Below are 23,123 nucleotides of genomic sequence, written 5' to 3' on the forward strand. Positions count from 1 at the left end.
GACAGATAGACAGACAGACGGATAGACAGATAGACAGATAGATAGATAGATAGATAGATAGATAGATAGATAGATAGATAGATAGATAGATAGATAGATAGATAGATAGATAGATAGATAGATAGATAGATAGATAGATAGATAGATAGACAGACGGACAGACGGAGGGACGGATGGATGGACGGACGGATGGACAGATAGATATCGTTATTCTAGTGTAGACAGTCTTGGGAGATCTTTCCACATTCAGGCAGACAGGAGCTGAGCTTTCATGACTGTTGGCATCAACATCACAGCCCTCCAATGAACTGACATGCCCAGAAGGGACAATATTTAAGATAAACTGTTTTAAAGAGACATCAAGGCCTCATTTGTCTGCCTTTTTTGTTGCTAGCAGACAAAACACCTGGATGACTAGCCTTCCAGTCCCACCCCCAGACACACTACTCAGAGCCTTTGTCTGGTTTTTCTGAACTCACTCAAACACAACACACCCTAACAGGCTGTGAGTCTTTGAGTCTCACTGCAGAAGGATGCTCATCATTGACCAATAATAGATTTAACTTGATAAAAAGTAACACACAAAAACCCTAAAATAGTCAGTCTACTGAAACTCTCCTTAAATTAAATGTAAAAATATATATATATATATAAAATATATATATATGTACTACCAGTCAAAAGTCAGGATTTTTAACTGTTTTAAAATCGACTTCTCCTGCTCAGCAAAGATGCATTTATTTAATCAAAAATACATAGCAAATTGTGAAATGTTATTGCACTATAAAATAACTAATAAATGCTGCCTCGATAAACAGAATAATTTTCTTTAAAAAAAAAAGAACATGCAAAAACTGAAATAAAACTGACCCCATACCTTTGACCGGTAGTATATATAATAAAAATAAACTCATTTTAATGAATAAAAAAATTATTAAAGGGATAGTTCACTCAAAAATTAAAACTTTATTTTTTTTAACAGCATTATTTACTGTCCCACAAGTTTCTTTCTTCTGATGAACACAAATGAAGATATTTTGAAAAAACCTGTAATCCTTAAATTCTATAAGAAAAAAATACTATGGAAGTCAATGGCTACAGGTTTCCAGCTTTCTTTAAAAATGTTTCTTTTGTTCATTAGAAGGCACTCATAAACTCAGAACAAGAATAAAAGTAAGTTTATGATGACAGCATTTTCTACTATTAATCCTGTAATACACTGTAAAATACATTCATTCATTTTATTTTCGGCTTAGTCCCTTTATTAATCTGGGGTCGCCACAGCGGAATGAACTACTAACTTATCCAGCATATGTTTCAGGCAGCGGATGCCCTTCCAGCTGCAACCCATCACAGGGAAAACATCCACACACACACACACTATGGTCAGTTTAGCTTACCTATTTCAACTATACCACATTTTTGGACTTGTGGGGGAAACCGGAGCACCCAGAGGAAACCCACGCCAACACAGGGAGAACATGCAAACTCCACACAGAAATGCCAACTGACCCAGCCGAGGCTCAAACCAGCGACCTTTTTGTTGTGTACTGTTGTCCACACCATGACATTAACTTTAATGTGTACGATAAGACTAAAAAGTGGTCATTTTCTCATTCCAAATGAGCAGACTGTAAAAAAATACATGGTTCCACACAATCAATTTGTGTTGGAACAACATGAAGGAATTAAGTTAACTTCTTAGTAACATAAAACAGGTAAGTTGTCCCAAAAACCCTGAAGAATTGTGTTGTTTCAGCTCATTTTAAATAAGTAGTTTGAACAAACAGCAAACATCTTTTTTCTGTAGCTGCTTAGACTCAGAAACAATAACCTATACGTCACAACTTTAGGATTAGGGTATAGCAGGCGATTTCAGATACAGCCGTAATTGTTTCACGGTGTAGTCTTTCCCTGTCTGTGTATGTCCATTGGCTGAGTTCCTGTTCCTCAGGTGTGCCTCTGATCACCTCGTCTGACCTGCCGCTGGTGTCTGTGAGTGTGTCATGCTTCAGTGCTGACGGTGATACGCAGCGCGAGTCCGTCTGAACCCCGGCTTTTCTCCCGGCCTCCTGTCACTCGCTGACTCTGCAGTTCTAACGCTGCTCTAGACGTTCAGAGGACGCTGTATAGCCCTGTGGAGTTGGCATACAGGGGGCAGCGGCAGTGTTTTTACGGGGAAAATCCCACCGTGGTGCATTCGGCTAAGCCTAGGGCCTGGGAAAGTTTGTGGAAAGCTCAGTGATGTCCAGTGTAATGGAAATAGCATTGTTCAGTGCAGACAGAGAGGCCTAAACCCAGCGCAGGTCAGGAGCAGTGTGGTATGTCTGTCATTGTCCAAAGCCAAGGACAGAAAATATGGTGAGATAAGAGCATAGCAGGGGTCTAAACTGCACTTTTCATGCATTTGCCAAACACACAGACACTGGTTTTGAACTTCTGACTCGCCCTTGTATTTTAAACGGGGGCTCATTGTTTTTTTTTTTTTTTAGGTGATTTTGTTTATTTTTATTGATTGTAATAAGTACTGACTTCCCCTCCAGTGGGTACGCAGATTATTTGGGAACAGAATGATACAGTGTGTTCCCGAGTCTGATGGAAAACTTCCTTTAGAAATAGAGGAGGACAGAACTATATTTATTCCAGACGTTCCACACACACAAATAAATAGCTCCGTCATAGAGTTGATGTCTAAAATATCAGCCCTCATGTGATGTTTTTTTTAATTTATTTTAAGAATATTTCCCAAGTGCTGCTTAATGGCGAGATTTTTTTTAAATACATTTTATAACAAAAGTTTTAGCAACTAATTCCTAATTACTATTTTGTACTTGCTGTGATTACAGTACATAATAATTTCCGAATTATTTTGCAAGATAATACACTCACCGGCTACTTTTATTAGGTACACCTTACTAGTACCGGTTTGGACCCCCTTTTGCCTTCAGAACTGCTTTAATCCTTTGTGGCATAGATTCAACAACATACTGGAAATATTCCTCAGAGATTTTGCTCCATATTGACATGATAGCGTCACGCAGTTGCTGCAGATTTGTTGGCTGCACATCTATGAAGTGAATCTCCCGTTCCACCACATCCCAAAGGTGCTCTTTTGGATCAAGTTCTGGTGACTGTGGAGGCCATTTGAGTACAGTGAACCAGGAACGGAATGGGACAAAAATTCAGCCCTGGCACCATAACTACACCAGCCCACAATACCATACGTACTGTTTGTTTGACATTCTTGCCAGATTTTGATTATGTCCGCGTAACCTTTGATTGAGTCGGCCCCTCTCGAAACTATCACCGATTGGGCCAAATGCTTAACATTTACTATTATTATTACTATTATTACCATCATCAACGTCATCATAATATTCACATGTTGCACGAGATAAAAGCTGCCTGCATGTAAAAACAATACATATAAAAAATAATAATAAAATAAAAAATAAAAATAAAAACTGACCGGCCCACATTTAAAAAAAATGGTCCGGCCCTTCTGGCATTTGCCAGAATTGCCAGATGGCCAGTCCGCCCCTGCAGTGAACTTGTCATGTTCAAGAAACCAGTCTGAGATGATTCACGCTTTATGACATGATGCATTATCCTGCTGGAAGTAGCCATCAGAAGATGGGTACACTGTGGTCATAAAGACATGGACATGGTCAGCAGCAATACTCAGGTAGGCTGTGGCATTGATACGATGCTCAATGGTACTAATGGGCCCAAAGTGTGCCAAGAAAATATCTTCCACAGTATTACACCACCACCACCAGAATGAACCGTTGATACGAGGCAGGATGGATTCATGCTTTCATGTTGTTGATGCCAAATTCTGACCCGACCATCTGAATGTCGGAGCAGAAATCGATACTCATCAGAGCAGGCAACATTTTTCCAATCTTCTATCGTCCAATTTTGGTGAGCCTGTGTGAATCGTAGCCACAGTTTCATGTTCTTTGCTGACAGGAGTGGCACCCGGTGTGGTCTTCTGCTGCTGTAGCTAATCCGCCTCAAGGTTGGACGTGTTGTGTGTTCAGAGATGCTTTTCTACATACCTTGGTAGTAACGAGTGGTTACTTGCGTTACTGTTGCCTCTCTATCAGCTGGAACCAGTCTGGCCATTCTCCTCTGACATCAACAAGCCATTTGCTCCCACCGAACTGCTGCTCACTAAATATTTTCTCTTTTTCGGAGCACTCTCTGTAAACCCTAGAGATGGTTGTACTCAGAAATACTCAGACCAGCCCGTCTGCCACCAATAACCATACCACGTTCAAAGTGACTTAAATGACCTTTCTTCCCCATTCTGATGCTCGGATTGAACTGCAGCAGATCATCTTGATCATGTCTACATGCCTAAATGCATTAAGTTGCTGCCATGTGATTGGCTGATTAGAAATTTGGGTCACACTTTACAATAAGGTTCATTAGTTAATGTTAATTAATGCATTTACTAACATGAACAAACAATGAACAATACATTTACTACTGTATTTGTTCATGTTAGTTAACGTTAGTTAATGAAAATACAGTTGTTCATTGTTAGTTCATGTTAACTCATGGTGCATTAACTAATGTTAACAAGCATGGCCTTGGATATTAACAATGCATTAGTAAATGTTCAATTATGATTAATAAATGCTGTACATGTGTTGTTCATGTTAGTAAATGCATTAACTAATAAACCTTATTGTAAAGTGTTACCGAAATTTGTGTTGATAAGTAGTTGGACAGGTGTACCTAATAAAGTGGCCGGTGAGTGTAGTATTCAGCTTAAAGTGCAACTAGTTAACTTGTTTGCATTAACTAGGTTATCTTAAATGGGCTAATAATATTGACCCTAAAAGTTGTTTTAAAAAAAAAAAAACATTTTTACTGATGGACATCAGGTAAACCTTTTGTGCCTTTAAGATACTGTAAGGTACACATCTGTACATTTTAGGTATTAATATGTACCTTTAAGGACCTGTTAGGAACAAAAATGTACCTTTTGAAAAAGGTAAATGCCCCAGTGACAGACTGTACCTTTGTTTTTGAGAGTGTAGTGATGGACAAGCTGAATGTTCATAGCTCAGACAAATATATACAGTGAAGGGTCAAAGGCTTCCTCTGTGATTGGCCAATACTCCAAGAACCAGGACGGGTGGAGAAGCGGAAGGAAGTTCTTGGCATGGTGAAGGTTCAAAGCGTGCAGTTGTTGTTGACTTGAGATGTAAAGGGGCGGGCGAGATCGGCTTCCTTCCTCTGATATGTGGACACAATTCAGCGCATCAAGGGCCTGGATGTGATTTCATGGCTAATGCAGTCCTATTATGGTTTTAACACTTTCAGATTCCTTCAGTGTGTGATGTTGCTAAAATCTTCACTCTAAAGGGAGGAATTACCTGTATAAGCAACGCTTTTTCTGAACTCTCTCTGACGGCTTTATTGCAGTCCTGAGTATTCTTCCAGGAACATACAACACACAGTGTCCTGAGTATAAATGATTACCTCCTCAGGGGACAGATCCAGGTGGAGTTGTGTTAGTTGTGAGTTTGAATTGTTAATAATGTTTTGTCTTCATGAACAGGAGACCCTGTTTCACAGATCTAATGTAGTCATACTCATGCAGTTTCTTCCCCAGCTGTTTACATTCAAACGCATAACAAACATGACAAATTCCGTTTTTGTCATACTTTTGATATAACTTTGTGTTTATTTGAGCTGTTTTTCTGCTTTCACCTCACCAGGGCTATTTTTAGACTTTTTGGCACCCTAGATTACTATTGTCTTAGTATTGACAAATGAAACATTACTGCACCTCACATTTGTGTATCCAGAAAACCAGAATTTAGAAGAACTCATTTATCTATTAATTTTCTTGTCAGCTTAGTTTATTAATCCGGGGTCACCACAGCGGAATGAACCGCCAACTTATCCAGCACGTTTTTACGCAGCGGATTCCCTTCCAGACACAACCCATCTCTGGGAAACATCCACTCCCATCCCATCCGAGCCAAGCCGAGATTCGAAACAGCCACCCAGCGACCTCCTTGCTGTGAGGCGACAGCACTACCTGCGTCACCATTTAGAAGAACTGATGAAGTATAAAGATTATATAGTATATGTACAGTTAGTCAAGGGTGATAAAAAGAAATAGTGTCAGAGATTTTGTAGAATTATGCATATAATTCCTGTTTTTGTTCATTTATTCAATTTTGGCTTCTAATTAAGATAATACAGATATACATTTTATATATATAGTCAATAAAACAGGACTATAATACTGATTAAGAAATTGTGTTTATTTGTGTAAGAAAGATCTGCTTTGAAACTCAGTTTAGGTTGGATGTCTACAGTTCTTCATTTTCTCAAGCCAAAAACTGACTGAAATTGAAATTTTTTAGCTGATGCACAATACTGTATGAATTGGTATTTTGTTTTTGTTTTTTCAGATGGGGAGAGGAGAGAGACTACAGTGGCAGAACACGCAAATACTGGGTGAGATCGCACATCTGTATCTGATACACTAATCTTACACTCATACTGTACAATTGTCACTCTAAAATCACAAAGATTTTCTCTCAGTGTGCCAATGAACCAAAATTAAAATGACTTTTAAATTGAATTAAAGGGAAGAAGCGGATCATATACAAGATGGTTTTAGTTTTGATTGTTTCATAAATTATTATTCTAAGGGGTTGACATCCACCTTAAAGGGCCACGAAATCCACCTGCGTCAGCATTGCGTTTTCACACTTCTAGTTTGAAAAAAGTCAGGAAAGTGTGTGTGCGTCTAGATCTGTTTATGTTGGAGTGTCGGGGGAGGGAAAGAGGGAAGGTTTTGCGAAAAAATGGGAGTTTCAGTTTGGGCATGCTCTGATTTTCACAAAGACAAAACAAACACAGACGCAGGAGAGAAAGACAGTGATTGCATTTACATGGACATCAGTAATCGAAATATTTGCCAAATTATTCATTTGTTGACTTTAACTGCAGTTTGGCTCTTTCATTTTCATTCAAAAACATTTCCTGCATGCCCCCCGTGACAAACGAGATATTTTTATGTTAGGAACTGCTGGAAGAGTGTAGTTGCAATGGAAAGTTTGATACTGCAAGCCGAATGGGAGGAAAAAAAAACCTCCGCATTTCTCGGTAACTTAGATGCACTCCGTAGGTAGCGTCAGCGTCAGCCATGTGTGTATAGACCATCCTGTCACAAAATGCAGCGAAAATTCTACACAACAGTAATAGTTTAAGGTGTTTACACGTTTACACTCAGAGAGCAGCATTTACCACGGATCTTTCAGTCCATTATATTTTAGTGATATTAACATACTGTAAACTTAGTAACTACATCATTTTTACTAAGGTATGTCTTTGAAAACTGAAAGAGTACTGCTAAGGAAATGAACTTATGTTGCCTCGACATAAACATAAATGAAGAACATTGATCCCACACTTACCAAATCTGTAGAGACAGGACAATCAACACCAACTTTTTTTTTAAAAGAAGACGAGCGGCAAATCTGGATGTCACAATTTAAAAAAACAAAAAAAAACAAAAACATATTTCTGTTGCGTGCACCGTGATCCACACATGGGTCCAGCTGCGCTCTCATAGCTGGAAATGAAAACAAAACCTTCGTTGCAGCACATTTATAAACACAACACTGACAACCTGTGTCTCCAAACAATGCTTCTTCTTCCACTTGTTTTGGTAACACAAGGTGGCGTCTTCGAAGCTATCATGCATATTAATGAAGTTGCATCGCATACACAATAGAGCGCGCTGATTGGTTTGAACCAAGTCTATCTCATGAATTAATGCTGCACACTCAAACACGTCACATTGTACTGGCCAGTACAGACAAATCGAATCAAGATCTAATCTCGTGACGCAGCTTCAAAAATTCGTATCAAATCCTACCAGAATATGCTGAATTAAATTCATTAAAGGCTGAGAGCGTAGCCTTTGCAACCTTACTGGCTAGACGACTTATTCTTATGAATTGGAAGTCAGCAGCTCCCCCTTCTTATCGGCAATGGGTTTTTGATTTCCTGCATGCTCTTCGGATGAAAAAGATTCGATTTGCAATAAAACCAAAGCCAGAACAGGTCCAGAAAGTCTGGAGCCCTTTCCTAATTTTTTTTTTAAGGAGACACCTATATCCTAATTATCCTACATAGATATGTACACTAGATGTCGCCTGGCCTATTGTTGTCTATTGGAAGAAATGCGTCAATAGTGCCGCCATCTTGCTACAGGGTAGCGCTCCTTTGAAATGAATGCGGGACCAATGTACAGTGGAGGACTGTGGCCATCCAAAGCCAGGGATATACACATATACACATATATCTATGATCGGGAGTTTTCCTGGATGTTAGTATGTAATTTTTTTTTCTAATTACGAAAATTATAATTTTACATCACTTTTCTACATTGATGGATCAGTGACTGCACGGGCATTCCTGACAAAAAGCTTGTGTTTGTGTGTACAGAAATCTACTTTTCACCCTCACTGTTAAATTTAATCTAATCCGTGTCCTGAAACACACCTCCTCTCCTGCTTTCACTTCTCATACTGACAGAGGGAGCGATTCGTTTGTGAATGAATGCCCCGAACGACTCTTTCACTAACGTTAGCCGACAATAATACAAGTTTCTGGCAGCGCAGCATCTCGTTGTCATATTTCTTTTGCATTGTTTGCTGATTTTATTCAACAAAACTAGCATAAGCCGAGTGTTTAGTGCGAGTTGGAGCTGCTTTGCAGTATGGTGAATGCAGTAAGTGACTGTTATCATCAATAACGTGACCTGATTAGCACAAAAGTTCAGAACATACAAAAACAGAAAAAAACTTAATATTACCTATAAAATGTTCTGCCTTTGTGCTTTGTTTTCTTTGTTTGCTCGTTACTACACATGTAGACAGCGCTAAAGTCCCGCATCTTCACGTAATAACACCGTCTTGACTAATGTGGTTGAATGACATTAGTCCTGGGAGCACTGTACCAATGTGGCGGCGCTATTGACGCATGCTCAGGGTCCCTATGCGATATCTAGTGTATATATCTATGATTAACCCACAATAGAATTTTAAACCAGTCTCTTTTTGATCCCACAGATCGGAGCAAACTCATGGGGCAAGAACTGGGGTGAGGACGGCTACTTCCGCATAGCTCGCGGTGTGAACGAGTGTGACATCGAGACATTTGTAATCGGCGTCTGGGGCAGAGTCACTATGGAGGACATGCACAACCACCACCATCATCACGGTCGCCGCAAGTAGCTCCTGTACGCATTACTGGATGATTCAAGCCAATCAGGTCTTACGCAGGTTTGCTAGAGTCTCAATGTCCACCAAACCCCAGTGCCTTCTGGATATCACACAGATAAAGCAGTGTCCGCTGCCCCCCTCTGTCCAAATACACAAATCCACTGACGTCTAATGGAGAAAATCAAACTCAGATATATGTACGTGTGTGTATAAATGGCAAATATCAAGGTTTTGGTGGAAACCTGCTTGTTACACTCCATTGCTTAAGCTCAAATAACAAACGCACTCAGGATTCAGTTTTCCAAAAACACACTTCACTTCTCACAGGTCTATTATAGAGATATTAGGATGTGTCTTGTTTTCTTTTCCGTACTATTGGGGATCATCATCATCATCATCGCACACTAATGCCTAATTCACACTGCATGATTTTAAGACCGATTTGCTAACAAGCTTGCTCACAGATCAGGCTGTGATTGGAGGATTTTTATGTGTGAACTACTGAACAACGAATCAGAGGCTTGTTGTCGAGACCTCGCAAATGAAAATCCAATATCCTGGATCATTTCTCGGATAATGATTGGCTAGAATTTTCATCAATGCACTCACTTCGCCCTGCGTTTACATAAACACGAGAGCATACTAAAGCCACATCTATCAGCCGAACCACTGACAGATCAGATGATTGACGACACTTTCAAATGCTCTTCATCACCACACAAGCAGCCAATAGTGTTCAAGTCTTTTTGATGGCTCCTCCCTCAATATTGGGTGCTGGACAGAAAAGTCGGGTGCAGATACTGTATATCGCCCTCTGAAGGGCACTACAGTGTGAAAAAAAAAAATCATGATCACCATATTAAAGTGTCCATCCAAACCGAAGTGATTAAAACTGGCCACTTCAAAGGGCCCTAGTATAAAAGAATGAAGGATTTTAACAAAATACAAGTGATTGGCATTTCGGGAAATGATCCTGTTAAAGCTGTTTGGTGTCACACACTGCACTCTATTCAGAAGGGCTCATTTCTATGCTCTAATCCAGTGTTTCTCAAACACGTTCCTGGTGGACCACCAGCTTTGCACATTTTTCATTACTGCATCCGAAATTGCATACTTCCATACTATATAGTAAGCTAAAAACAGTATGCAAGACGAGTAGCGTTCGATTTCATTGGCTGCATCCGAAACCGCCTACTACTCAGTAGGTACTGCATTTGAATTTAAACGTACTACTCGGCCGATGGAAAAGTACGTTCTATACAGTATGAATGTGAAAAGTATGAAAGGAATTCGGATGCACCACATTCATCATTTTGTCATGGTCACATGACCTACCCGCATCAATTGCGTCGCTTCACTTCCATTCATGAATTCTCTCGCGGGGCATCATGGGATAGCGCAGCGTGCATGGTATGCGCACTTCAGAATCTCGCCAGAAGTAGTAAGTCATCTGGGTACTTGCCTACTGATTTTTGAATTCTATGAATTCGGACATACTACTCGGCTCGCATACTTATTTTAGCGTACTGTATAGTATGGAAGTATGCGGTTTCGGACGCAGCTATAGTCTTGAAAAACAGTATGCGAGAAGTACCTGGATGACCTACTACTACCGGCGAGACTCTCAAGTGCGCATCCAATGGATGCTCCCATGATGCAATTGTAGAGAATTCATGAAGACACAACTGATGTGGGAAGGTCACGTGATATTGAGCAATGGTGGATGTAGTACCTAAAAGTTACATTCATACTACTCACATTTATACTATATAGAATGTACTTTTCTAGCAATCCTGTAGTAAATTCAAATGTAGTACCTATGATTTCGGACACAGTTTATGTTGCCTTAATCAAACACCTGATTCAGTTCATCAGCTCGTTTGCAGAGACCAAAACACCTGTAATGGGTGTAACAGACAAATAAAGCATCTAAAACATGCAGTGTTGGTGGTCTTCCAGGAACATGGTTGAGAACCACCTCTTTAAACCCTTCAGAGCAACCCTCAGAAGGGATTAAGGCATAGTGTTGAGCCCTTCAGAATGAAATCCACCCGGAGTTGATGTCAGTTTATGTAGTGTGTGACTCCCTCTTGTGGATTAATTACATAGTGTGAACACAACATCGATTTAAAGACATAAAATCAAGTCATGTGGTGTGAAGGACACAGCAATCTGTGCTGCTTAAAATCATACAGTGTGAACTAGGCTTCATGAAGTCACTCAGACAGTAGTCCATGTCAAAAGTGAGATCAAGATGGAGGATGCTTTAGGACCAGTAATTCATAAAACAAAACATAAAAAAATAAAAATAAAATAGAATTATATATATATATATATATATATATATATATATATATATATATATATATATATATATATATATATATATATATATATATACATACATACATACATACAGTTGAAGTCAGAATTAATAGCCCCCCTTTGCATTTTTTTTCTTTTTTTTTAATATTTCAGAAATGATGAGCAAGGAAATTTTCACAGTATGTCTGATAATGTTTTTTCTTCTGGAAAAAGTCTCATTTCTTTTATTTCTGCTAGATTAAAAGCAGTTTTTATTTTTTTATAAGCTATTTTAAGAACAAAATTATTAAATTACAAAATTATTAAATTACAAAAAAAAAATTCTCGATAGTCTACAGAACAAACCATCATTATACCTTGCCTAATTAGTTAACCCAATCAACCTAGTTAAACCTTTAAATTTCATGGCAAAGATAAAATAAATCAGTTATTAGAAATGGGTTATTAAAACTATTATGTTTAGAAATGTGTTGGAAAAAAATCTCTCCATTAAACAGAAATTGGGGAAAAAATTTACAAGGGGAGAAATAATTCAGGGGGCCTAATAATTCTGACTTCAACTGTGTGTATATATATATATATATATATATATATATATATATATATATATCATCCTGATAGATGGCAGTTTTCTGCATTCCACTGAGTGATTTTAAAGCTTTTTAAAGATGTTAAGAGCCACTTTGGCTGTTGAAGTTTAAAGAACAGAAGGTGGAGAATTTCTTCATTAAAAACTACTGTTATTCGCTCTCAGTTGCTCTCAGACTATAAGGAAAGCAAACCAAAATACACAATCAAGCTAGGAGACCAAAAATGGACACCAGTTACTGCGATTTTATCCCTCATAAAGCATTTCAAATCTGTTTACTGCTTCTTTTTTATTTAGCATTTTGGGTTTAATTATTCAAATATTTTTTTTTTTTTTTAAAAACTAAAATTACCATCATAACTGAAGAATGAATGTGAAAGAAGTCAGTTTTGTATGTTGCCGCATTTGTGCCAGTTTAATAAAAACATGCTTTGAAATTTCTTATTACACATGAATTGTAACAAATGTATGCCCAATGCACAATATAAGTGACACTGTATATTTAAAAAATCTTTTAAGAATTACTGAACATCATTGAACTTTAATTAAATTGCATTGAACTGCTCAAAGCACTTTACATTTATGAAACCAACATATTTAAGTCAAACAAATCACCGTATACTTTTATAACAAGTTTTACTTGTATAAACTCATTTTTAAATGGAGAAATATGATTAATTTTTCATGCTGCATTGCTTTGTCAAAAGCACAAGCAAATTCAGTCCCAAAAGATTTGACATCTTTAAAAACAATTTATAATTGTAAAAATCTAAATAGAAAAGCTAAATTAACAAATGCAAAGTTTTCTTTTAATGCATCTCTTCAAAATCTGAATGACAGGATAAAGCTTTTGAATATGTAACAGCCTCCTAGCCAGGGGGGGGTTCAAGTGGTTCGGAAGACCCACCCCTCACTGACAAATGCCCTGAATTTGTCCCATACATCTGCTCATTTCTCCTAATTTGAGTGCTATGCCATAACAAATTTTGAAAATAAGTCATCGAGAAGGCTTTAAGATTAAGCAGAATCCTCTGTTGGCTGTCACTCATTGTCAAACATTCAGTGTGACCTCAGTGGTCATCTTCAGCTATTGTATTGTGTTTAAATAGAGAAAACATTTTACAAGTCATTTTTATTCTAAATCTTGGACCTCAGGCCAACTCTTGAAACAAAAAATGACCAATAAAAAGGTGTGAAGCATCAAGGGGACCACATAAAAACTGATTTCCATACTATTTTGGCGATTGTTATTATCTATGAATTTTCAAATGTGCCTTTTTTTTACAAGAGAGGTTGCAAAAATTGTGAAGCTCTTCATTATTATTATTATTATTATTATTATGTTTTAATCATTTTTTTTCAAATGGTCAAATTGTGACTGAGGAAAGTTGAATGTGCTGGCCAGTTTTTTATTTCTCAAATAAATGACGATAGGTTACAGATGAAATTTTTTAAAACAGATTCCTATTTTTCTTTTATCATAAATGAATGTAATAAATTTGTTTAAAAAAAGGTTTGTTTCACATTTTTTAATTGAAAATATTTAGGAAATATATTTTTTACATAGTGTGGTGATGATGGCCATCTGACAAGCTAATCTAGCAAAAGATTTAGCTCAAAATGTCACTAAAATCCATATTTAAATCTCATAATTAAATAGAAACCCTTAAACCAGGCTGGCTACGAGCCTGTGTAGTTATATTAGGTTTTAATTTATTATGCTGGGAAATAAAGCACAGATTCAGTGTCAGAATAAACTCTCTCAAGTCTTAAACTGTTGTATTCTTTAATCTAATAAGATTGTACACAAACATTGACATATTTTCATGTAATGTCTGTTTTTGTTGAATTATTTAATTAATTATGACTTTTAGTGTTTTAAAAAAAAACTTTCCTATTCGTTTACGTAGAAGAAAACACTTAACATGAGATATTAGAAACATAAAGACTCTAACACAGTGACAAGCGAACATTACGTTGCTGAAATAGGCTACTTGCATCTTGAAATGTAAATCAGGCAAATTACACATATTAGCGTGGGTCAGTTAGCATCGGAGAGACTATATCCTACATAGCCTACGGCAAAAACTCCAGCAAACCAGAACGATAATGTCATGATTAAGGTTGACATGGCTAATTCAAAGGCCTGTATTTAGCAAAACACGCTCTCAGAGAGAAAACCATATCAATTCAGCAACAGATGCTATATTAGCTGCGTATTAGCATTCAGCTAGCGTTTGTCCTCTATTAGTCACGCTAGTAGTTTCTATTTAGATAAAGCAGATTGGTTAAACATTTGGGCTTGTGTCATGAATATTCAATGTCTTAATATCGCCAGGTTTTGTTATTATGCTTTCACAATACACTTAAGGTGGACGGTTCTCGTTTTCTTTAGTTCTGTAATTATGAATGAGTGTTATTTAAGAACAAAGTGTGTGTGTGTGTGTGTGTGTGTGTGGCTGTTTTACTGCTGTGCAATGTTACTGTTTCTCGTGTTGTTGTGCAAAATGCAAACCACTGTAGTGTTTCACCTGCGTGATGATGCAATAAAAGTCCTTCAGCCCACATCATCATCATCTGTGTAGCTGATTTGTTCCTTCTTTCTGTACTTTACATTCACAAAAACAAAACACACTTACGCAAATTCTTGCATTGCATAATGGGAAGTGTTGCAAGCGGTTTTGGTTGTCGTTTGCAGTGGTTGTTGCTAGATTGGATCAAGTTGCGGCCGGAAGTTAACGAGAATTATTTATAAAATTTCCCATTTATTGTATTTTATCCACCTCAACCCTATAGCCAACCATCACAGCACTGTAAAGTAGTTGTACCGAGTTATCTATTAAATTATAGTACTCAATTAATTGTATTTTTAACACCTACCCCAACCCTAAACCCAACCATCACAGTGCTGTAAAAATATGTAGTATTGTTATACAGTGTCATTAAAAAATGCTGCTATATTAATGTGCATATCGTATTTCCTTCACCATTTGCAGTGGTGTAAAGTAACAGATTAAAAATACTCAGGCTACTGTAATTGAGTAGTTTTTTTAACAAGAATTGTAATTTACTAAGTAGTTTTAAACATATGTACTTTTACTTTCCCATCAACATGACATCAGATTGACATTGTACCCCAACGCTGTAGAGATGTTGCATTTTGTCTGAAAATGAAAATCGGGCTGACGTCAATGTCCAACGTCCAACCTAAAATCAACCAAATATCAACGTCTAATTATGTTACAGCTTGATGTTGTGTGGATGTTACCAATATGACTTTGTATTTTGGCTGCCATTCCTGATAAATAAATGCCAGTATTTAACGTCAATATGATGTTGGTTTAAGATGTTGGCTCCATGTTGATTTTGGTCACTTTCTAACAACCTAAAATCAACCAAATATTAATGTCATTTGACATCAGAATAACGCTGTCCTAGCTAGACATTGAATTTTGGTCACCTGACGTCACAACCTAAATTAAACCTAATATTAACGTCGACATGGGACAACAGTTTATCAAATTGAGCTTGGCTGAGCCAGAAGCACCACTGAAAGCTTCCATCATCCATTTATAGTTTCTGGAGGAGTTACTGAAACTCCTCTGAAAGGTGGACCCAAACACAGCGCCAAACAAACCTATGCTGTTTTTCAGCCTTCCTAAAGCACATAAGCACAACTATTCTCCCAATGAAATACATGTTAGCCACATAGCAATGATGTTAGAGATACTGGGCAGACAAAAACCCCACTCATGACATGAATTTAATTTCACAGCAAGTAAACTCAAAAGGTTCATGCGTCTATTTGCATGCAAATAGGGTGACTTATTCAAGCATTCCGCGTCTGGTGAAAACGCAGCATTAAGCTTTGATCATAATTGTGTCATTTTGGTGACTGTCGCTTTAAATTCAAACTAAATTGGTCTCTTTTCAAAAGAGGGCGGAGCTACAAATGCCTGTGTCATATTGGCAGATCCAAAAACAAGACTAACCTCCTGTGCTCATTAAGGAAAGATGGTCACTAATGGGCGGGGCTTTCCCCCTCTTATGACACGTACAAAGGGAGAATGTCAATCAAAGTGAACAACAAATAATACGCATATCAATGGTTACTGGTTTCTAACATTTAAAAAAATAACTTCATTAGACAAAAGAAACTCTAGTAGGTTTGTTATAAGTGAAAAAAGAGCAGATTAGAGCTGCAATCAGGCCTTAAAAGTCTACGACAGGGCCGAGCCTGACAGAATTCAGCCAGAGCCCAACAAGTACATTTTGATTAACATCTTTTAAAAGCCCGAACAAACCAGTTTACACCCCGATATTAGTCAAATGTGCACATGCGCACATCTCTTTTGCTTTTTTCAAGAATGAGCCGTTTATACATGTCTTAACAATTTACTCATAACAGACGTAGGCTATAGGCCACTAAGAAGTTGGAACAAAAAAATAAAATAAGTCCTCTGTAACATCTCAGCACTCTAAATAGGCCTAGGTGCTGTACATACACCTAGCCCTTAAATTGGCCGACACGCCAAATGAAAAGAAGTCTTTCCTAACAAACTAATTTAAAATAAAATATAAATTATGTATTTGGCCTTAACGAAATTAAGATAAAGGCTCTGAGGGATTTGTTTCACCTTCTCTCTTCACAATTCAGCCTTAATGTAACGGTGAAGCTGAACGATAAAAGAATAATGCCAACACTAGCCTACAGAAACTCCGTCTACATTATGCAGTTATGATTAAATTAATATTTAGTTATATTTTGAAAATCCTTTACTCACCTAGATTAGGCTATGTGTTTTTGTAGAGGAACATTATTGAATCCACTGTAAATGGCTTTAGCGGGGTCCTGCGCTCACTGATGGTGCGTCCAGCAGCACTGAATACCCTTTCACTACTACTGCTGCTGCTACAGGCCGGGATGCAGAGTTCCAATCAGGCTAATTTGGCATGTTTTGGGTAGGATTATTTGTTCATCTTCCACCAGCCAAAAACATCCAGTTTGATCTCACGAGAAAACGTAAGTATTTTTAGTTTTGTCAGTTTAGTGGCTAATTCGTATGAGTTCAATTGTACGAAATTGTCCAATTTTAAAAAGGAGGCGTGGCATCTAACCCCACCCCTAAAACCAACCGTCAATAGGGGATGAGCAAATCATAGTAAATTGTACAAATTAGATTGTATGAATTCATACGAATTAGCCACTAATTCAAAAAGTTACGAATTGCCGTAAGATTGTGTTTTAACATTCGTTACATTTTCCATGACAGCGGTTTCAATGTAGCAGGTGACCTCGTCATCTTCCCTGTCAGCTTGCTGTACACTTTCTCACTCTGCAAAATTCGCTCTTTCACACATCTCCGTCATCGTTTGTTTCACCTTTGCAGGGTTGGGATTGGATGCTGTCATAAACAATTTGATTACTTTCTTCACATCTTTACCACGCAAGCCTGAGCCCGGCCCCATCTAAAATGATAGAATTTAAGCATCGGGTTCCTTCGGGTTTGGGAGCAGCTCCAGAGCAGATCATGACAGAATTTTCAGTTTTGAGTGAAGCGTCTCTATTATCGATAATCAAAAAAAAAAAAAAAAAAACAGCAAATTAAAACAATAAACCAAGCACAAGAATGTTCCATATGTTTAATTTCAAAATAACTGATGACAAAACTGAAGATATTTACAGCACATATCGCGTAAAACACTTATGGTTTCTGTACAAAGAAATATACACATGCAGAAAAAAGCTAAAGTATAAAATAATCAAAATAAAACCAGTCTAAAATGATAATACATACATTAAAAATACAATGCCATCAGAACTAAAATCAGACATTCAATGAGAGAGAGGAAAAAAAAGTATCCAGTCCAAGTTCCCACGCTGTAAAGGCATCTGTACAACTTTACAATGACAAATAAATTAGGGGACATGATATGGGTCTGTACAGATGAAAATCAACAATTCCTACCGGGAAAGTGTCGCCGTCCACCGCTTGAAACATTTCATACGCCTCAAAATATAAAAATGAACATAAAAAAAACTGATGGAGGACGCGAGCAACAGGCCAATGTTTACAGACTGCAATATCACTCCAGTGACGATTAAAAAAAAAAAAGTCGAATCTTACGACTAACCTCGGAACTAAAAAAAAGGACTTTAAACTATCAATATGACAAGATAAATATCATAATTTAAAGGCTTCACATTATTTGTTCATAACATCCTGCTATTCTGAATTTATTTCCATATCTAGTCTAAACTGGAGGTGCGCTTCGCAATCAAAAAACGAAACAAATCTTTGAAATGTCAATAAAACGGACACCGAATTACAAAACTAAACAACTCATCCCAATGTAAAGCTATGTAAACAACCGGTCACATCTATGAAGCGTTATAAGAGTGTCGGAAACAGAAATAAACAAAACTAATTCTCATAAAGCATGGAGAGCTTTGGCATATATCTCAACAGAAAAGTGACTAGCGTAAGTGCCAAGTAAAGAGGACAGGGCGTTTAATACTTAACCGAAAAGAACAGCTTCAATAAATAACAGCAGAACCGATTCTACGTCTTTATTAAAGGTTTAACGGATGTCTTCAATAAATAGTCGCATAAACTGTCGAAGCCGCAACATTGCACGTGGACAGAACCAGAAAGGAGTGCGTTTACAGTATTCAGTCATTGTTCGATGTTGTCCTGCCGCCGTATGGCTTTCGCCACCATCGTTATTAAAAACTAAAAAGAGAAACGTCAGACGTGTAGTATAGAATAAGGCGTATACATCTGTAGATTGCACAACACAATTTGTTCTAGTCGTAGTAAATAAACAAATTGGCAACACTTATTTAACTACACACTATGAATGATTTAAGCATTAGCAAATAGTTCATTCATTATTTGTTAAGTATTAACTCTAACAGATACAAAGGCTGTATTTCTGACTTTATAACGTGCTTAATGACTTTATTTTCATATTTAATTGTTAATTATTAATTTAGATCAGTGTTTCTCAACCATGTTCCTGGAGGACCACCAGCTCTGCAGATTTTCCATGTCTCTTTAACCAAACACTCCTGATTTAGATCATCAGCTCCTCATCAGAGACTGAAAGAGCTGAAATGGGTGTGACAGACAAAAGAGACATCCAAAACACGCAGTGCTGGTGGTCCTCCAAGAACATGGTTGAGAAACACTGATTTAAAGCGTAGGTCTCAATTCAGCTGATCCAAATAATCAAGGCGTTCAAGACGACTAGGGACTATTACGCAGGTATGAATTGGATGTGGTTGGAGCTAAACTGTGCAGAGCTGCAGCCCTCCAGGGTTTGAGTTTGAGACCATTGATTTGAAGTATCGCATTTATTACAAACTAGTATGGCGTTTTTTCACTGACAAACTTCTTGAGCGCAGTATTACAAGTCGAAAGCACATTCATGTAATAAGAGCGAGCTGAAAAAAGGACTTTAAACTATTAATATGACAAGGTAAATATTATCATTTAAAGGCTTCACAATATTTGTTCATGATATCCTGCTATGTTATTGGGTTAATGGGCCCTTAATAACATCTCTGGGGGCCCCCAAGGTACATGGACTCTTTGAATCATCCAAACTTCTCCCGCCCATAAGCGACGCCCCTGCGCGAACTTAAATATACGCTGCTCCCGCGCAAAACTTCTTGTGCGCACTCAAATATACGCTGCTCATGGGAACAAACTATCGCAAGTCGCAGACCAAACTGAAGAGCCTGGGGCTGGGTTCGTACACCCTTATAACATCTCTGGAGGCCCCCAAGGTACGTAGGCTCTTTGAATACTCCAAACTTCTCCCGCCCATAAGCGACGCCCTTGTGCGCATTCAAATTGGGGGTCGCAGCCTAAAATGAAAAGCCTGGGGCTGGGTTCATGGGCCCCTAATAACATCTCTGGGGGCCCCCAAAGTAAATGGGCCCTTAAAATCATCCAATCTGCCGGACCAATCACGAACCAATAATAAAATATTTAAATGTTGATTTGCATAGTTTATTGATCGTTTAATAGCTCATTCTGAATGATTGTAAAAGCCATTAACTACTCTTAAATACAAAGGGTTTGTAAATAACGCAATACTGAACTTAATGATGAACGTTTAATTAGTTAATGAAGAATGAAAACACAACCTATTCTTAAACATCTAGTTTGTAATAAATGCAATCCCTAAATCAGTGATCTCAAACTCAACTCCTGGAGGGCCGCAGCTCTGCATAGTTTAGCTGCAACTACCTCCAACTCACACCTGCTTAATTGACTCTAGTAGACTTGAACACCTTGGTTAGTTGGATCAGCTGTGTTTGATTAGGGTTGGTGCAAAACTGCAGAGCTGCGGCCCTCCAGGAATCCAGTTTGAGACCTTTGCTTTAAATATAATTATTAACAAAGCATGAATTAATTAAGCATGTTCTAAGTCAAGAAAATGTATTTATAAACTGCTTACTAACATCTATTAATGTCGAGTTCATGCTTAACAGATAATGAATTCACTCTTTGCTAATGCTTAATAAATGATTGATAGTGTGTAGTTATTATAAAGTTACCAACAAAACAAATTTAACTTGCATTCGGTAAAAATTTTGCAGCTAAATATCATCATCATCATCATCGTCGTTGTTGAATTAAGCAACTAATTACACTAGTAGACCAAAACAAGCTTTCACTTAAAATTCATTCATGTTTTTTGTTATTTTTTTGTTTTTATTGAAAGATGTACCTGAAAATGTGGTTTATTAACGCGCTCTACGAAATGTCGAACACTGGAAGAAAAAACAAACGAAATAGAAGCAGAGAAGCAGCCGCTCGCTGTCTGGCTCAGGCAAAACAAAAGGGCAAAACAAAGTTGTTCTCCGCGCTAAAATGGCATTTGCATCGCTTTCCTTGAAAAACCTCTTGTGCGGGTAACACACAAAATAAGAGTCCTTTTACGTAGATTTGTTGATCATTCAGCAAATCGGAGAAATATTTGATTTCCATATATATATATATTTATATTTAAATGGTTTTAATCTCTGCTTACAAGTCTGGAAAGGAAGCAGCAGCAGCAGCAGCAAATCAAGGCTCTGATATGCTCACACATTTTGATTGGCTCAGGACTGAAGGCGTCAGAAAGAGGATGAGATTGTTTCATTGGCTCAGATCCTGGGCTGTAATCGAGTCTGCAGGAAGGCTCTGATGCCAGTGAGAGGCCGCAGGTCGTTCTGGTGTTTGCGTCGGTCGATGAAGGAGATCAGTCTGGAGGTATCGATGCATTCGGCTGATCGTCGGCCCCCGCCAGCTCTCAGCCAGGGCTCCTGTAGACATGAGGTGGCTGGTGGACGTTTGGATGGCTCCATCCGGAGCAGCAGGCACATAAAATCACGCGCCGCCTGACTCACTCCCTGGAAGTAGTCATCAGGAAAGCTGAAGTCCAAGCGGCAGATGTTGAGGCAGGTCTCCTCCACGCTCTCATCAAGGAACGGAGATGCTCCGCTCAGCATGACGTACGTCAGGACCCCCAGACTCCACAGGTCGGAGGACAGAGAGACAGGGTCCCCGAGGACCAGCTCAGGGGCTGCGAACTCCGGGCTCCCCAGCAGAGGGTGAACGTACGGCGTGGAGTTGAGCTGCACAGCATCACCGAAGTCCGTCAGCTTGACCAGCGGCTGAGACGGGCTCTGCTCCACCACCAGATTCTCAGGCTGAACACAGAACACAACATTAGCGTCACGTTTAATTGAGGCACACACACAAAAAGAGCAAGCTCAAACTGACTAGTCTGCACTTTGACTGAACCTCTGAAGTTAGATGTGCCAAAACTTTCTTCAATTAAACAGAGAGAAAACTGAAGTCACTGCGTTTGGGAATGAGGTTCTCAAGGTGAATGCGCACCCTGGCACTAAGGCTCAAACGACAAAAATAAGGTCAAGAATCTTGGTTTTATTCAGGAGTCAGATCGGAGTTTCAGAAGTCATGTCAAAGCAGTAACTAAACCAGAGTACTACCACCTCAAAAACATTGCATGAATTACACGCTTTGTTTCCAGGAGAGACCCTTGTTCATGCTTTTATCAGCAGCAGGATGGATTACTGTGATGGACCCCTCATTGGCCTTCCCAAAAAGACAGACAGTTGCAGCTGATCCAGAACACAGTCAATACAAACGTAAGCACAGAGGTGGATTACCGTCGATAACAGTGGCGACTGCAGCCATACGGCTGTACGCAATGTGCATACCTACCATGAGAGGGCGGGAATTAATGGCGCTTTATTTATTTATTTATCACATAATTCAAATGGATTATTAAACATTATACACTATGATATATTGACAAAGAAGGAATGAGAATAAATAAAGGTGTGTGTTTGTGTGCCTTAAAGTGTGTAGCGATGTACTTACATGGTGGGAGATGAGTAAAGAAATCTATTGGCTTTAGTTTGGCAGGTGGTTTTTCTGCACACTAACAATTACAATTCAGATAGCTATTGTTTAAAACAAGGTTCAAAATGAGTAAACGCTCTTTAAAACAGATAAACCTAATTGAGACATTTGCCAAAAGGCCTAAGGCCCCGTTTACACTAGTGCGTTTTAGTTTTAAAACGGCGTTGTAGAATGAAAACGATCCGCATCCACACTCGCGTTTTACCCAGCGTTTCTGAACTGCTCTCCGTCCACACCAAAACGCTGAAAATGCACATCACGTGACCACACACACACACACTCTCGGGCAAGCGCTCCAGCATTTCTACCCAGATGAGAGCTCTGCTTGTCGGACTGCTCATCAAGCATCTCCCGCTGGATCTAATCTCACTATATTTGCTAAACGTGATATTTCATTCATGTTGTTGTCTTTATCTAACGACATATTCCCTGACTTTGGTCATTGGAATCTATTGTTACTTGTTCACGGGTAACTTGTTTTGTTAAGCGCAAAGATAA

The 23,123-nt window shown here is 38.3% G+C and overlaps 2 protein-coding genes across 10 annotated transcripts in view; one reads left to right on the top strand and one right to left on the bottom strand.

Annotated features, from left to right (window-relative positions):
- Positions 1–9,507, top strand: part of tinagl1 (tubulointerstitial nephritis antigen-like 1) — a 63,977-nt gene extending 54,470 nt beyond the window's left edge. The window contains exons 11-12 of one of the 2 annotated variants that reach the window (NM_001044977.2): positions 6,441–6,486; positions 9,114–9,507. In NM_001044977.2, coding sequence (NP_001038442.2) covers positions 6,441–6,486; positions 9,114–9,278 — 211 coding nt within the window. In that variant the 3' untranslated portion in view covers positions 9,279–9,507. Of the gene's footprint in view, positions 1–197; positions 638–6,440; positions 6,487–9,113 lie in introns of those variants that run through there. The other variant, XR_015945221.1, reaches the window with a different exon arrangement.
- Positions 9,508–17,809: 8,302 nt separating this feature from the next.
- trioa (trio Rho guanine nucleotide exchange factor a) overlaps positions 17,810–23,123 on the bottom strand; it is a 573,337-nt gene continuing 568,023 nt past the window's right edge. For 6 of the 8 annotated variants that reach the window (XM_088651380.1, XM_087294511.2, NM_001440815.1 and 3 more), the window contains 1 exon segment: positions 17,810–21,886. In XM_088651380.1, coding sequence (XP_088507506.1) covers positions 21,341–21,886 — 546 coding nt within the window. In that variant the 3' untranslated portion in view covers positions 17,810–21,340. 8 annotated transcript variants of the gene reach the window in all.

The sequence above is a fragment of the Danio rerio genome, chromosome 19 (assembly GCF_052040795.2).
Source record: "Danio rerio strain M-AB ecotype USA chromosome 19, GRCz13ab, whole genome shotgun sequence".
Classification (NCBI taxonomy): Eukaryota; Metazoa; Chordata; class Actinopteri; order Cypriniformes; family Danionidae; genus Danio; species Danio rerio.